This window comes from Podarcis cretensis (assembly GCF_951804945.1).
Source record: "Podarcis cretensis genome assembly, chromosome: 1".
NCBI classification, from domain to species: domain Eukaryota; kingdom Metazoa; phylum Chordata; class Lepidosauria; order Squamata; family Lacertidae; genus Podarcis; species Podarcis cretensis.
In genome coordinates, this window is record NC_137170.1 from 34,923,693 (window position 1) to 34,941,124 (window position 17,432).

At 42.0% G+C, this 17,432-nt stretch overlaps 1 protein-coding gene across 10 annotated transcripts in view; it reads left to right on the forward strand.

Moving 5' to 3' along the window:
* Positions 1-17,432, forward strand: part of RALGAPA1 (Ral GTPase activating protein catalytic subunit alpha 1) — a 129,005-nt gene that overhangs the window by 78,442 nt on the left and 33,131 nt on the right. For all 10 annotated transcript variants that reach the window (XM_079954057.1, XM_079954060.1, XM_079954062.1 and 7 more), the window contains 4 exons: positions 8,078-8,942; positions 10,877-10,948; positions 12,627-12,750; positions 15,702-15,857. In XM_079954057.1, coding sequence (XP_079810183.1) covers positions 8,078-8,942; positions 10,877-10,948; positions 12,627-12,750; positions 15,702-15,857 — 1,217 coding nt within the window. The remainder of the gene's footprint in view (positions 1-8,077; positions 8,943-10,876; positions 10,949-12,626; positions 12,751-15,701; positions 15,858-17,432) is intronic.

The following is a 17,432-nucleotide window of genomic DNA, read 5'->3' on the forward strand; positions in this document are numbered from 1 at the left end:
CTTTTTGTGCCTTTCTGCTTTTGTATACTATAATAATGTGTAATTATGGGTTTGCAGCAAATGCTGTGTGATTTGTTTAATCTGGCAATTTGAAAAGACAACCTTGAATAGCTCCCCCCTCCCACTCTTTAAATGAATGTCTCATGCACAAAACCTTAGCATTGCTATCCTTCATTTGTACATTTCCCCACAGGACTAATGCTTCTGGTTTCTTGTTAAAGCCCTAAATTTATGTATGTGGTGTTGTTTTATATAAGTTAGTAACCTAACTTTTTCCATTTAAAATAATTTCCAAGGAAGTTGGGTGAGATTAATGAGCTACTGTTCCATGGATTTTAGTGCTGGTTTAGCAGTATTAAATATTAAGGATGGTATCCAACATTATTCATGCTCAGAGTGTACCCAGTGAAATCAATGGACTTCTTACACATCCGTTGATTTCAGTAGGTCTCATCTGAGTATGTCTGATATCAGGTATCACCTAAGTATTTTTCACCATTCCCCAGCAATCTGTAGTTCCTGGAACTCTTAAGAGCGATTGAGAAAAGAAAGCTTTTTTTTTTTTTAGTACTCAGGGGTAAAATCATGTCAGAAAGCAAGACCCAACCCTAGATGTTGGGAGGTTCACAATGGAGCCCTGGCTCTTTGTTTTCCCCTCTTTCTGGTCAGCCCTTCTCCCCCCACCCTTATTTTTAGCTGCCTGGTGTGACTGACCGTTTTACTGGGTCCATCAGGGCATCAATTGTTGCAATTGCTGGACAACAGAAATGTATGATCCTAAAACACATCCTGGATATGTGGCAATAGTGGCAAGATGCAGGGCTTTGAACCAGTTAAGCACCCCAGATGTCCAATATACGTCTTGTTGACTCTATGATAGCCCAGTCCCAAGACATCCAGTTGATGCAAGCCCACTGGGTTTTCCAACATTCAGTAATATGAAGAATACTTCATGAAAGAGAGAGATCCAGTCTCATTTCTGTTTTCAATATAGCACATCCTTGCCTGTAAGAGACTGAGCTTTGGTAGGGATTTCAGGCATATGGAAAGGTAGTTTGGTGCATTTCCAATAAACTGAGGTGCATTATAGGATACTAAAGCTGAAGAATCCAGGACAGTGGGCACCCTAGTTTGGATTTGTCATCACCTCCCTGTGTCTGTCTACTTTCCTTGATGCTTGGATGCTTGTATCTGTTTTATCTTATGCAGAAGTGTTTCAGGATAAAAGCTCTTGTAATGCAGAGTGCTTTGAGAGGCACTACTCTGAAATTTCAGCTACCCTGTTTTTCTACAAAACAGGCAAGTGGACATGGTGACAAATAGAAGGAAGAGCTTTAGTAGGTGTACTAAGTGAAGCATACTGTTGCTTCTTCCAGATGAGTATGCCTTGAAACCCAAGAATAACTGTTAAGAACTCATTGAAACCCCGTAACAAGTATATTGAATCCCATGGTGCGATAGACATGTGAAACTCTAGGAGTTAATATCAGCGAAAAGGATGGAACAGCAGCAGCAGAGCTGGTCCCACCATGAAACGTGCTGCCTCAAGCAGTAAATTTCAGCCACACTTGAAAGGATAGCAGATTGTCAGCTACTAAACTGGCAAATACATTTCATTTGAATTGTCCTCCACCTTCAGAGATGCACAAGCCTTCTTTAACAGAAAGGTTTGTGCACATCTGCTTTTGAGCCCTTGCTACCTTTTAACTACATGAATAAGACCATACGTGCTTTGCATCTGCCTGTCATTCTACCTGATAGTAAATCAAATCATACTACTCATGATACATGTATGGCAGAAGATTCATTAAGCAGTTTGAGTCGGCTGGTGGTTAATGGCAAAAATGTAACAGATGTCTACTCAGAAGGGGCACAGCAATCCATACCCCTGATTCACAATATTGGTGTGGGTTAGATAAGGTGGAAGTATCAGTCCACCCAACCCTGTCCAGATCTGCCAGCCTCCGTTGGAGGGTGCAGGGGACTTCACTACTATTGAGGAAACCCCACCTGTGCAGAGTGCTCCAGTGCACCCGAATAAACAGCAAGCAGAAGCCACTTTGGCGGGGTGAGGCTGCAGCACCGGATCCTCTGCTCATTGTGCTGCTGTCATGCTTTCTGGACAGCACAAATAGATGCAGGGAGCTGCTGCATTAAGGCTCTAAACTGGATGGGCCTTATCCCCAAGTAAATGGGTATAGAGCTGAATTCTAAGTGTAGGGTTATGCTGTTTTTACCTTCCTGTTTTCTTTTACTGGGTGCCTTTCAGTATTTCTTTCTGGAATTGTCGTCGTGTTTCTGCTATGTATGCTGTGATTGTCTTTTTTGAGTGTGATATTATTTTTAATGTTACATAAAATGTAATATTTTGTAACTTTAAATTATAAAACTTAAATAGCCAGCACTGAGAAAGACTCCTGGCACCTTTATTTTCATCATATATTAATGGGTTTTAAGCACTATTAAAATCCAGAAGTTATAGAAATTTATTATAACTGATGCCAGTCATACATAGGAGTAAACGGTATGAATAGCACTATGCCAGTGCAGATGTGATGAGAAGACTGAGTGAGCAATGAAGTACTGTGGGGAAAAGAGGGTTGGGTGACAGAGCTATCTCTCAGAGTCAACCAGAGTCTCGGAGATAGTTACTCCCTGGTTTTTAACATTTAGCTCTTAACAGTGTTGTCTCTCTCTGAGCTGCATCCTTTTATTATAATCAGTGGGTGACATCTGAAGAACAGAGATTTTCAGGAACCACCCCAAGTACATAGTTTCCATTGATTGAAACCAGTGTTGAAAATGGAAAAGAAAAGAATCATAGAATTGGCTTGACAGGTGTGCCTTTCTATAATCCAAGGGAGGTTTTGATCTTACCACCTTATGATAGGTTGACCTCAGAATATATATGGACAGAGAGGAGTCTCCTAAGGAAGGAATTGCTTGGTTGTTGTTTTTTATGAAGACAACCACTTAATCAAATTCTGAATAACCTTGTATACTCAATTGAAAAGTAAAAGTCAGATGGACTCATGAAGCTGTCATGCATTGACAATATGCGCAAACTACACAAATTAAGCAAGAAACCCTGTTGCAATTTGCTACTGATAGTTTTTGGAAATTGTCATTGGAGAAAATCAACAGGAGGTCTGCTATTAGAATTTACATAAAAATGAAAGTATGGGCAGCGCTTTTCAAGGCACCATGCATTTGGATTCAAGGGTTCAAAAAGCTGTTTGTGAAACCTAGAAATGTACCATTAGTATAATCTCTGTATTACAGGTAATTATTAAATTCAAATAACTTACATCAGGGTAGGCAACATGGGGTGCTCCAGCTGTTTTTGACTATCAACCTCAGCCAGGAATGGTGGGAGTTGTAGTCCATAGATTCTGGAGAGCATCAGATTGGCTACCCCTGCTTAAATGTTTGACAAAATTCTAAATTAAAATTTCCAAAAAGAGAGACTTCCGGGTTGGCGCCATCGCCGAATGGCGGACTCCCTCCGAGCTCCGGAGGGAGCCTGCACGGCAGGGGCTGCGTCCTACCGCGCCGGCGACGCGGGGACCCTCAAAAACCATGGGCGCTGAAACCCATGGACATGGTGACTCGGCTGGCACCTTTTGCGCCCCCCCGACCTGCGAAAGAGCCTTTTTAAAGGCTGCGGAGCGGGTGACGGGGGGGTGGTGCTTTGAGTCCTTCGCTTCCCCTGCCGAGCGAAGCCGCAAGCCATTCGACAGAGAGCGCTGACTTCTTCTATTGAAAATCTGGACTTAAAAGAATAACCCGTGAGTAATCGGAACCTGGACTAAAAAGGGGGATAATTTTTTTTAAAAAATTCGGAGCGAGCGGGGGAGGCGCAAAAAGGAAGTCAGCCCCCCCCCCATTGTAGAAGAGTTAAAGCAAAGGATTTGACAACTAAGATCGAGAGCAACCTTATTTTGACAAAGTTATTAACTTCGCGAGGGAAAATTATAAGACTGAGCTGGAGGAGAAAAGTGGAATTGAATTGAATTAAAAAGCAACCCTCCCCCCCGGAACCCTGGGAGCGATTTGTGAGAGCGCCGGGAGAAGAGAAATAGAGGTTTTGACAGCTGTCAAAGAGCTGTCAAAGCGGAAGAATAAAATAGAGAACTTTGTTACGAGGACTTTGCCGGTTACATTCGTTACAAATTGGATACAAATTGTTTTAAACAAGGAATAACAAGTTATTTTGACTGGTGGACGTGATCTGGAAGGGAATTCAGTTATTGCAAACCACCTAGAGGAGCCGAGGGATATTACAAGTATTGTTGGCGTGGAATTTGACCAGAACTTTCTATCTCCTGGGAAACTGCAGAAATGGAACACTATTTTGTCTACAGAGGTCTACACACTAAAGGAGACAATGGATTTATCTGTTGAAGAATGAAAGGGACTTGACGTAATGTTTTGTTTCTGAATAACAAGCCTCTGTAGAGGAATTAGAAGCTTTTGGAATTAGAACATTTGTGCAGGAGAGCAGGGAAAAATAATAAAAAAAGGAGGAGTGAGATCAACAAGAACAACAAAAATAATAAGAACTGGACAAAGCTGGAAGTGGGAACATTTGGGACATCCAGATTTGATAGGCTTAAAGAAATAAAATTGGAGTTTTTACTCCTAGATATAAAAATCTGGATGGAAGAAATGGGCTTTTTTTGAGACAGACTCCTTCCAAGATTGGACATTCGAAATTAAAGATGACTGGGAAAGGACTATGGCTTAGAGAGATGTGGGAACTCCAGGAAGACATCAGACGTTGAGGAACATTGGGAACGCAACCAGGAAAGGGGGGGAGGGAAATTTGGAATCCAAAGGGTGTAAATTTTTTTTTTTAATTTTTTAATCTGTATTGCGTATTAAAGGGGGGAACTCGCGGAAGGGAACAGGTCAATTTTAGGGGATGGGAAAATATTTTTAAAATTGGGTCAATGATAATAAGTTTAAATCTGGGATAAGAACTTGTTGAATTTTTTTTGTTTATTTGTAAGAATTGGGATACAGGAGGGGGAGGGGAGGGGAAGTCCTGAAAAGATGTTATTGGGAAAAAGATTTTAAAATTGGATCTTTTGTTTTTTATTTTGTTGTAATTGGAAAATCTTAATAAATATCATTTAAAAAAATAAATAAATAAAATTTCCAAAAAGTGGGAGTTGCTTGGCATAACCTTATCTGAATGCATAGGAGCACATGCTGAGCAGCTGAAGATAGGCATGCAGTTCCCTTTTAGCAATATTAAAATCCTGTGAATCAGCTGTTTGTCAGGGACAAGAGCTGAATCCAGATCCCACTCCTCCTCCAGAACTCTCTGCACAAAGCCTCAGCTATTTTATTTGTGTGCAGAATATTTTCAGGAGGATTCCCCAACTCTCTGGAAGCGATTTGCTGGCATGCTGGGGGCTACTGTAAGGAAAAGAAGCATCATTCTTTGGTACAGCTCCAGCTGAGAGCCTCCTTCCCTCTAGCTAACAGCTATCATTACTGAGGCCATCAGAGGGAAAGGAAGAAGCAGCCCCTCTGTTGTTCTTAGATTATTCTCCGTGGCCTCTTGGATTACTGTGTGTCCTGTAGAAGAGAAGGGCTCTGGATAACAGAAAGTCAGTTAGTCTAAACAGTGGCTAAGAAAGTGCTGTTGAAATTCCAAAATCTTTCCATCCATTAGAATAACGTTACATAGACTGAGAAATCAGAACATTCCTGGAGAGAGATGGAGCCAGGGTGGGGTGACCTGGGCACCAAAAACAATATTGGTATGTAGGCATGGCAGAATGGTTCGCAGGTAGATGGGTAAAAGGATGATCACTGGGGGTCTTTACTAGAAGCATTGCCTGGTGGGTTGTTCTGTAAATTATATGGAAGCATAATGTTCCTGCTTTTGTGTATAAAGTGAATTATCCTGCTATGTATAGGAAACTAATTCTCTTTTCTCTATATGTTTGGGAGGGCTTTGCCCTGAAGGGCAACATATAAAGTCATTAAACAATAAAATAATAGAATTTGGTCACTGTATAAATAATATTGTTTTCATCACATAAGCAGTTTAATAGTCATTTATATGCATTTCTTACGGTGCTCTAAATAGGCTTTGTATGGAACCTTTGCGAAATGGTCTGGTACCATTAAAAGTAGGGGTCTTCTGCAAGTGGATTGTACCAGCAGAGTGATACTCTGAATTCTAGAGGGGTAGCTCTATGTTAGAGTGTTGCAGGAAAATATGTCTTGTGGCACCTTAAAGACCGCTCAATTTATTATGGCATAAGACTTCATGGGAAAGAGTCCACTTCATCAGATGCTGGAAATGTTATCCTGAGTTGCTGGGGGTGCAAGTCTGGGCACAGTAAAGCAAAAGCAGGCATCAGGGCAGCACTGCAGGGCCTGCACTTACTGGTGCAAGGCAGGCATGCCAATCAAGCCTGTCAGGTGCACCTGCACTGCCCCAACTTCACTGCCACTCTGCCCCACCCCTCACTGTCCCGGTAAAATATTTCAGAAATAGACTGGAAAATATTTCAGAAATAGACTAGAAATAGACTATTTCAGTCTATTTCTGAAATAGACTATTTCAGAAATAGACTGGAAAGAGAAGCTGCTGAATTGCAACTTATTACCAAACTTAAAACCATGGAGAGACCTGGTCTGAACAAAGACATTGGATTCTTATCTCATTATACATGACAAAGCCATTTTTCACCTTCTCACCCCTTGCTTTTTCCTGTAAGACCTATTGCAGTCGTTAAGAGTCGTCAACAGGCTCATCACAGCTATCTGCCAATCACCCAATCCCACCACCCTTCTGAGTAATACCCCTCCCCACCTTCTCACTATATAGAAGGGTCTGGTGACTTCTGTTTCAGTGTATCTGAAGAAGTGTGCATGCACACGAAAGCTCATACCAAGAACTAACTTAGTTGGTCTTTAAGGTGCTTTAAGGTGCTACTAGGGGACGCAGGTGGCGCTGTGGGTTAAAGCCTCAGCGCCTAGGACTTGCCAATCGAAAGGTCGGCAGTTCGAATCCCTGCGGCGGGGTGCGCTCCCGCTGCTTGGTCCCAGCGCCTGCCAACCTAGCAGTTCGAAAGCACCTCCGGGTGCAAGTAGATAAATAGGGACCGCTTACCAGCGGGAAGGTAAACGGCGTTTCTGTGTGCGGCTCTGGCTCGCCAGAGCAGCGATGTCACGCTGGCCACGTGACCCGGAAGTGTCTCCGGACAGCGCTGGCCCTCGGCCTCTTAAGTGAGATGGGCGCACAACCCCAGAGTCTGTCAAGACTGGCCCGTACGGGCAGGGGTACCTTTACCTTTTACCTTTAAGGTGCTACTGGAAGGATTTTTTTAATTTTGTTTTGACTATGGCAGACCAACACGGCTACCTATCTGTAACTGTCCCGGTATGTGGCAGTGGTGGTGCTTCTAGGAGGCTCCTGCCTTACCACACCACCCATTCCTGAGCCAGAAGGAAAGGAAATGTAGAGAGAACAGACGGTGATATTTACGCTATTAACCGTGACCATTCACAAAGTTGTGTTTTCATAACACAAACATCCTGGCAATTGAAATTGGCTTGGGTGAGAGACCAGCTGCCATTTGGCACTTAATTTCCTTGAACTGTTTCTATTCCAAGCAACCATTATAAGAACAGCTATGTAACTTTAAGAAGTGGAGCATGAATTTTCTCTTTCTCTCCATTCCATTCTCTTTTTGTGTTGTGCATTTTCACTTGTAATCCTTGAGCAGGGACTGAGTATGGTATTTAGTAAAGTTTAAGCACTTCTGAAATGATAAATAATAACAGCATCATTGACATAACACTGCCTGTTTTGTGTTTATTGTTTGGCACAGAAATCCTAGGACTGGATCGTCGAAGTGCTTCTTTTCTTCTTTGTTCCTGTTGCTTGAGAGTGCACATCCCTAGGGGAATGTGTTTTTCACTGTGACTGTTCTCTGGTTTCACGCAGGTCACCTCAGAACTCCTCAGACTTAAATGTTTCCTTTTGTGCCTAACCAGCATTTTAATTTTTTTTTTATCTATATAACTTAATCTATTGCCCTTTGTTTTGCAGTAAAATCTCACATGCAACAAGGACTGATCTCTGTGGCAGCTCGCACTGTGATCACTCATTTGGTAAACCATTTAGGCCATTATCCCATGAGTGGGGGACCTGCTATGCTCACGAGTCAAGTGTGTGAAAACAACGACAATCCTTACAGTGAAAGCCTTGAACTTTCTCCTGAGCTCTTTGAGAATCCCAATCTGCAGTTCTTCGTGTTAAACAGAACAACTTTAGTTTCCTGTATACAAATCCGAGCGGAAGAAAACATGCCTGGAGGCGGTTTGTCTGCTGGGCTTGCATCAGCTAATTCAAATGTTAGAATTATAGTGCGTGATCTCTCTGGCAAATATTCCTGGGATTCTGCCATTCTGTATGGACCTCCACCTCTTTGTGGTTTGTCCGAACCAACTTCTTTTGTCCTCTCACTACCCCATCAAGAGAAGCCAGAAGATGTGTCAGAACCTACTGTGTATGTAGAAGAAGTATGCGTAAAGGATGGAATTGCACTCCAGGTAAAAAAAAGATGTAGAGAGACTGTACCAACATGGGACACAATTAGGGACGAAGAGGATGTCCTTGATGAGCTCTTGCAGTATATAGGAATCGCTAGCCCAGAGTGCTTGCAGAGGACAGGTGTATCGCTCAATGTTCCTGCTCTTCAACCTCTGTGTGTTTCAGAGAAGCAGGAACATGATGTAATTAATGCAATCCTTAAGCAACATACGGAAGAGAGAGATTTTGTTGAAAAGCACTTCAGTGACTTAAATATGAAGGCTATGGAGCAGGATGAGCCAACTCCGCAGAAGCCCTCTTCGTCATTTTACTATTGCAGATTGCTTCTTAGTATTCTGGGAATGAATTCTTGGGATAAAAGGTAAAAAGATAACATTATTCACTGTTAAAGACTAGCTATTCTTTCGTTTGTACTGTTCAGAACTGAAGTTGACGTTATAAGAGAAACGTGGTGGCTGCTGAAAAGAGCAGCAGCACATTTGTCCTCCTCAACTAATACTTCCCTGACCCACCAACTTTTCCCATGCAAATGAGCAAGGGTAGCCTAAATCAAAGACATGACATGCTTTGTATTATCAGAGGTTACCTTGGGGCAGGGGCTGCTGGGCAGAGAAGGAGATACAGGACTGCTGTTTTTTGAAGTAGCCTCATATCTCCCTTAATGTCTTAAGAAAAAAACAGGAATGCGTTGCAGGATGAGACCAAAGTCCTATCTATTCTGGCATCTTGTTTCACACAGTGGTCAACCGATCTGGGCATGAGAACCTTCTCCTGCTGTTGTTCTCCAGCAACTGCTGTCTCTGATTCCGGACGGAGCATAATAGCCGTCATGCCTAGTAGCCACTGATAGCATTATCCTCCATTAATTTATTTAATCTCCTTTTAAAGGTATCTTAAGTTGTGACCATCACCACAGTTGTCGCATTAAAATTTAACTGTGTTTTGTCTTGTTAAAGAGCAGCTTATAATTGCTTTTAGTGTTATTAAATGTTCTGACAATGCTTAATTTAGTTAAGTGTTCTGATAAACTTGCAACAGACTGGCAGAAAATCATTTTCATCCCTCCCTATAGACAGCAGAGGAAGGAAGGTCATTTTGCTTTTTGTGTTGCACTGATTCCCCGCTCACAGAGTTTGGTTAGGATTTATATAGAGGACTGCCCTTCTTTGTTCTTAGTCTGAACTCCTATATGGCACCTTTAACACCTTTTATTCTTAGTCAAGACTGATCATATTTCAAAGTTTGGGTCAGCAGTTTGTTTTTATGGACATTATTTTTAAGGAGGGGTTATGTGTAAGCTTCTAGGAGAATATGTAAAATGATGGCTTAAGAAAATTTAGCAGACTGTTCCTTGAAATGTTATGCAGATATCACACAGCAGACAAACAAAAAACAGCCATTTCTTCTGTTTGATTTATAGTAATCTTGACTGTGAATCAAGAGCTAATAAATCAAATGTTTTAAAGCATTTTTTCCATTTACAATTATTTACTTCTGCATAGGTTCCAAAATGAAAGGGTTTTAATACAGTTAGCAGATACTTAATTAACCCATCTATTATGGACAGTATTTCCCTGGGGGAAGCATCAGTATATGAACAAAAATCTAGAAATCTCAATTTAAAAACATACTGTTTTTTATGAGAGAGAGTGAGCTAAAAATTTCTACAGCAGATCCACTTCTTTCTTTTCCTTTTCCTTGACATGTTATTTTTGTCAAAGCAGACTATTCTCTTTTGTTGGCACTGTTCTTAGGAGTCCTCCGCTCACAGGTTTTATGAGCAGTGCCAGAAGTACAAATAGTAAGTGGAAGATAGCTATTTTACAGTAACATCATTAGGCTTTTAAAATTCTATAGCTAATCTGGGGGAACCTCTCGGCTTTGCTTACTCTGTTATATTGCAGCCTACAGTTCAGTGTTTTTTGTTGTGTTTTTTGGCTGGCATGGAAGTACCTTTTTATCACTAAGCAGTTATCGCCTGGCCTACTAAAGAGCAGGTTTTATGTGCACCAAAGGGAGTCCTGTTCAGCCCTCCAGATTAAATGGGAAGAAGGGGAATGAAGTGGGGATTATGTTCAAGTCACTAACAAGGATGCAGAAGACCACCTGGGATAAAAAAATAACTATATGTATATATTATTTTTAAAAGATCTATTCATCTTTGATATGGAAAATGTCTTACAAAAGGCAAGAAAACCGTAGGAGATTGCATGAATGGAATTGAAAATGCCTTGTGCTGTCCTATATCTGTCATTGCACAGGCAATGAAAACATTTGTTATATTTCCTTATCTAGGAGGAGCTTTCATCTTCTGAAAAAAAATGAAAAGCTGCTTCGAGAACTTAGAAATTTGGATTCAAGACAATGGCAAGTTACCCGCTATGAACCCTTTTTAATCTGTGTTAAATCATCTCATTGTTGAAAATGCTTTTGTAGCTAATGGTTTCTACTTCAGCATGTGTTTCAAGAAATGGTGTTTGTGATCAGGGTGCGAATTCTATCAATTTTCAGGATTTACTGTTAAATAATTGTCTTTAGGATTGAGGTGTCAATTCCTACACTGTAGTTAATTTTAATTCAGTTCAGTTTATTGGTGGTCTAAGCCATAAAGCTGTAAAAAGAGTTAAAAGTAGTTAATTTCTTAGCTGTGGAATAAAGTCATTGCTTAAGACATCATTGCTTTAAAGGGAATGGAGCTGACTGCAGGTGAAGTATTCCAAGAAGCGAGGGAAGAACTATTTCCCTCAAGACCGAATAATTCCTTTGGAGGGCAGTTGCTCAAATTAAGGAGTACTGAAGGTTTTTATTTTATTTTAAGCATCTACTTTTATTGAACAATTTACTAATAAACAAAACAGGTAGCATTTCAGCATATTGCCTGCTCATATCTTCAATGATAATTACTATGCATGGGGAATTGCTACTGAAATCTGTGTGTTCATATCTGCCGACTATATTCATGGCCCTCCAGATGTTTTGAGACTACAATTCCCATCATTCCTGACCACTGGTCCTGCTAGCTAGGGATTGTGGGAGTTGTAGGCCAGAAACATCTGGAGGGCCGAGTTTGAGGAAGCCTGGGTAAGAGTAAGTTCAAGAGTTCTTAACTTTCTCAGCGTTTTCCTTACACCTCTGTTACCCCCTAATTTGTCCATTGCAACTGCATACGAACCATTATTCTGAGCCATGAACTTAAGTCCTTATTTTTCCATGTATAAGACGCCCCCATGTATAAGACGCCCCCTATTTTTTAAACCCGAAATTAAGTTGTTTAGCTTTTTTGGGGGGTGGGGGAGGTCACTTCCGCCAATCGCTCACCCGCCTGCCTGCTACTGCGAATCGCTTGCCACTGCTGATCGCACACCTCGCTGCAGCCGCCAATTGTCTGCGCAATCGCCACCACCAACAGCCCACTTGCCACAGCCGCCAGTCGCCTGCCCGCCTCACCACAGCTGCCAATCGCCTGCCCATTTGCCACAACCAATCATCAGCAGGCCTTGCCGCAGCCACCAATCACCCATCCAATCACCGCTTCTGATCTCCTGCTTGCTGCTGCCCCCTCTGCATTCACTATCCATGAATAAGACGACACCCAATTTTTTTATTTATTTTTTTGCAAAAAGCATCTTCTTATACATGGAAAAATACGGTACATTTAACATGAGTGTTCAGCTTTATGAACTTGGCAAAAAAATTGAAAGGGGGCATGCATCCAGGGGAAAAGACTTTAATAGTCCCACCCACCATTGAATCCAGTGTGATTTGACTATACACAATTTTGGCATTAGGTGCAGTCCCTGGAATGTAACCACATCATAAGTTACAGGCTTGCTGGGTATAGGCAGGCATTTAAAGGAAACCAATCTAATAAGCATACCTTCAATGAAAAAAGGAAGTGATAAGTGTAAAAATGTTAGAAGAAAAAGCATTTAAGACATACTAGCACTGCTTTTTTCGCAGTTATCGCCCCTTTTCTGTTTGCATATCTCATTCTTTAGTGACTTCAGAGTACATTCTTATGTAATTGCAGTCCTATGTCTTACAGCCGAGAGACTCACAAAATCGCAGTATTTTATGTTGCTGAGGGACAAGAGGACAAACACTCCATCCTTACTAATACTGGAGGAAGCCAAGCCTATGAGGATTTTGTAGCAGGCCTTGGTTGGGAGGTACCTTTTTTATTGTTCTTTGTAGTAATTCAGGTTGACTGTATGTTACCATTATAATAGTAGCTACTGAGGAATTCATCCCAAGACTGGTGAGAAAGAACTCTTGTGTCCTGCAGGCTAGAACATTTGTCCAGGAGTTGATATTCTGCCTGGTTCACAAGTTGTTTATAGAGCTTTCAGGAGAATGGAAAGTCGAGGATACCAGCCAGCTGCCTGAAGTGGGATTTCCACCCCCTCTCCATCAGGACTCTCAAAGTGATATAAAAGGAAGAATTCATAGTCTTCCCTAGGTCACTTTTCCCTTAAAATTCTTGTTTGGGTGGTGGGATATGAGAAATTGGGGATAGGAGGAAGTTGGTTTCACAAACATTCTAACAATCTCTCAGAAATATGCTGTACCTTCCAGCAATTATGTCTGTGAAATCTGCCAGTTCATGTCCAGTGGTAGGAAGATAGTATCTGATTGGCTTACTGGTCCTGATTGTTCAGAATCTAGGACCAAAATATCATATAATTATAGGAGAGAATCGGCTCCATCTTACTGCGCAAATGCTGCAATTCATATATCTTACCATTATCCCTAGATAGGGTAACAAGAGGATAGCTGAAGGGTAGCTATCCTCCAGCTGGGATCTCTGGCGCCTAGAAGTGCTAGTGCAACCTGAGGTGGCACACTGCATGCCATGAATGAAAGTACCAGCAGGGCAACAGCCAGAGAGTTGAAAGCAGCCATTAGAACCTAATTGTGTGTATGTTGATGTGGCGATGGAAATAACTGCAGAGGAGATTAGACCAGAGCAAAGTCCTCTTCAGTACTCTAGGGTTACAGTGTCTCCACCCCCCCACCTGATGTTTCCATCAAGTTCCTCAAAGCTTAATAGTTTTAATCATCCATGTTCTCAGATAGTTAAACTGAAACCTTATTTACTGGCCAAATGAATCCTGGAAGCACTAGATACAGGGTGATGGTGTATTTGAAGGTTTGCCAGAATTATACAGACTCTGTAATCAAGAGCATGGCTAGGAACATGCCTTAGGATAGAGAAAAAGAGTAAACAAATCAGTGAGGCAAAAACCCAGTGCAGTGGCCACGCAAGAGCTGCCTGGGTGTCCAAGAAGTGTCCCCTGCTCTTTGTGGCAAACCACATCCGCATCCCACACAGATCCCATCTACACAGGTTGAAACACAATGTGTATCTGCGCCATATAGTCATCTACATTTAAGTGTTTGGGCCTGACCAAGAGTGCTGTGTCAGCGCATGCTGGGGAAAATCAAGGCCCCTTACCCAGGCATGCAATTTGCATTTGGTGCCTTGCAAAGAGTCCACCAACAGAACCATAAAAATTACATGGCAAGTCTTCAACTAGTAGCATACCTGCTGAACAAATATTGGGTTCAATACTAGTCAATGGCTCCCAAGGATTTCTTCTTCCCATCTCTTCTTTTTCCGTGCATATGTTCAGTATTAAAAGAAAATAAATTCTTTTTCCTTTGAAATGAGCTGACGGCATGCCCTGTTGTGGGCACATGGAGGTGACCCTTTCATTGGTCTCCTTAGGTCTTGTCTTCTCGGCAAATGGGATGTATTAAACCATCAGGCAGGCCTCATGCCATCTATTTTCTGTCTCCATACATGTGTTAATGGTGCAAATAGGAATAATCATTTGGCACCATAGAATTCACATTTAAAACATGCCATAGAAATGATTCTGATAGTGTTTCCACAATTTTGCCATCCTCCTTCCTAAAACCTCTTTCCTCTAGGCTCTGAAACTGAAAGTACTAATGTGTCAAGTATGTTGGGGTGCTCTCGTGCTTGTATAGAGTTGGTTGGCTTTCTATTTATTTCTGGTTACCATAATTTTCGCTCCATAACACACAGTTTTTTCCTCCTGGACAGTAAGGGGAAATGTCTGTGCGTGTTATGGAGCGAATGCCTACGGATGGCGGGGGAATCTGCTGCAGTCGTGAGCAGTCCGTGGCTCGCTTTGAAACAGCAAAGCGGGTGTAAGCGGCTCCTGTCAGTGAGCCTAGCCGGGGAGGAGGGAGAGAAGCAGAGCGGGAGAGGAGAGGAGCCGCTTACACGAGTGTAAGCAGCTCCTGTCTGGTTGGCTGCTTTAAAACAACCCCGTGCTCTCTGTCCCTGCCTGCAGTTTTTTGCTGTCCGATTTTGGATTAGCCACTGTAGGGGCTGTGTGTGTGTGTGCTTGAGCTATCGTTCTCCTCCTGCTGCTTCCTGTTCACTCCCCCAGCGCCCCTGCGCTCTCACAGCGCCCCTGCGACTTTAGGATTGATACTCTGTGTGTGTGGGGGGGGATCGTTCTCCTTCTCTTGCTTCCCGTTCACTCCCCCAGCGCCCCTGTGACTTCCAGCACCCCTGCGACTTTAGGATTGATACTCTGTGTGTCTGTGTGTGTGTGTGAGGGATTGTTCTCCTTCTCTTGCTTCCCGTTCACTCCCCCAGCGCCCCTGTGACTTCCAGCGCCCTGTGACTTTAGGATTGATACTCTGTGTGTCTGTGTGTGTGTATGTGAGGCATCGTTCTCCTTCTCTTGCTTCCCGTTCACTCCCCCAGCGCCCCTGCGACTTTAGGGCGACTTTAGCATTGATCCACATGGATCCTCAGGATTTTTGCATTGGGCTACCCCAAACTCACCGTCAGATCACATGTCTGTGGCCATAGCATGAACCACAAAAATCATACATCCACTGTTTCATTTAGAATATTTTTTTCTTGTTTTCCTCCTCTAAAAACTACGTGCGTGTTATGGTCAGGTGCGTGTTATAGAGCAAAAAATACGGTAATTAGGATCCTTTGGTACTTCAACGCAGTAAAGTGGTAACAATGGATCAGTTCACATCTGAGTGCTTTATATGCTTTTCTGAGAGGCATGTGTGGGACTTGATATTAAGCGTTTTCTAATGTGGTGATGATTTCTGTGCTTTTTAGGTGAACCTCACAAACCATTGTGGTTTTATGGGAGGGTTGCAAAAAAACAAAAGCACTGGACTGACCACTCCATATTTTGCTACCTCTACTGTGGAAGTAATGTTTCATGTATCAACTAGAATGCCTTCTGATTCAGATGACTCCTTAACAAAAAAGGTAGGTGTTTTGAAATTACCTTATCCTTTAGGTTGATAATAAGACCAGGGAATAAAGAACAAATAATTTATTCAAGGGTTCGAGATCTTATTGCGGCTTTTGGCTGTTCATACCTGTTGACAAATCAACTCTGCCACGTTTCATGACAGTCAATACAGTATCTTGGTGCTTCTAGATAAGAAGTATACTAGTCTGATATAAATTTAAAGGATGCTTCCTATCATAAAGGAGCTTTGGTACAAAGATCCAACATGTTTCAGCTGATCCTTTCAATAAGAGAGGGCCCTGTAGTGCATTGTAGCACTCAGCAGTGTACACACTTCCACATATATTGGAAGACGAAAGAAGGAGGTATGAATATTGTTGCCTGCCCTATTTGCCAGCACAATGACTTACAGAGTTCTAAATCACATGGGGGAGTCTACACATCTGCAGAGCAGGCTTCCTGCTTCAGATCCCAGCCCCAGTATATGGAGGGTGGCAGTGCTGAATGATGGCAATGCGAAGGAGTGGGAGTGTCCTGCAAGCACAGCCCCACTCCTCAATTCATGAGATTCTAGAATAGGGCCATCTCAGTGATCTTCTGGGGCCCGTCTAAAGATCTCGCTCAGCTATTTGTTGTAGTGATAGGGAATATGTACAAAAGGACAAGGTTGGGTCTTAATCAACTCAGACACACAATTTTTATGCTGTAAACCACCATGTGATCCTCAGATGAAGGGTGGTATAAAAATGTACTAGACCTCCCTTCATCCGAGGATCGTGGGGCAGTTTGCAGTATAAAAACACAGAGATACATAGCATAATAACAAACAGAAATATTAACCTCCCCCCATTCTGAATTGAATTTTCATGAGGAATAATTGCAATCCCCCATATCGATCATGGATAGGATTCAGCAAGTTACTTATACCTTTCAGCTGAGGGAGTCATATGCTAAGTTGGTCAGTATAACCTGCTTGAAGCAACATATGTTTAAAGGTATGAAAGAGAAACTGTTTCCAGACTATCCACCCATTTCTTTATCTACCTTCAATGTATCATAAAACTGGAAAATCCAGGGTATTTAGAAATTGATATCCCACAGAGTTGCTAGAGGATGCACCCTTCATCCTTAACATCTAATATGTAACGTGAAACATTTAAATATATAGGTATGCAATAATTTAATGTGTTTGCAGCCAACCTCTATGATCAGCAAGTACCAGCTATTTTCAAACCTCCCTAAGAATAAACTGCTGTGCACCATTGGTATTTTTTTCCCTTGTTCAAATTTAATAAATTCCACATTAGTGGTAATAAGTTGAGACCTTGAACATTTGCCCTATTACAAATGAACAATTGGCTATCATTAGACTGTGCCCCCTCTATTCTGTACATATATCTTCAGATGTGCTAATCCATTCAGCAGACACATTAATGAGCGCTGGTTGAAGTGTAATATTGGAGGAAGTGAGGCCAGTTGACCTCAGCGTGGAGTTTAATACTTGTAATTGAATTAGATCGTCAACAGTTAGTGTAGAGAAATAGCTATGCCTCTGGCTAGCTTCAATTATTGATGACTCTTCATTTTAT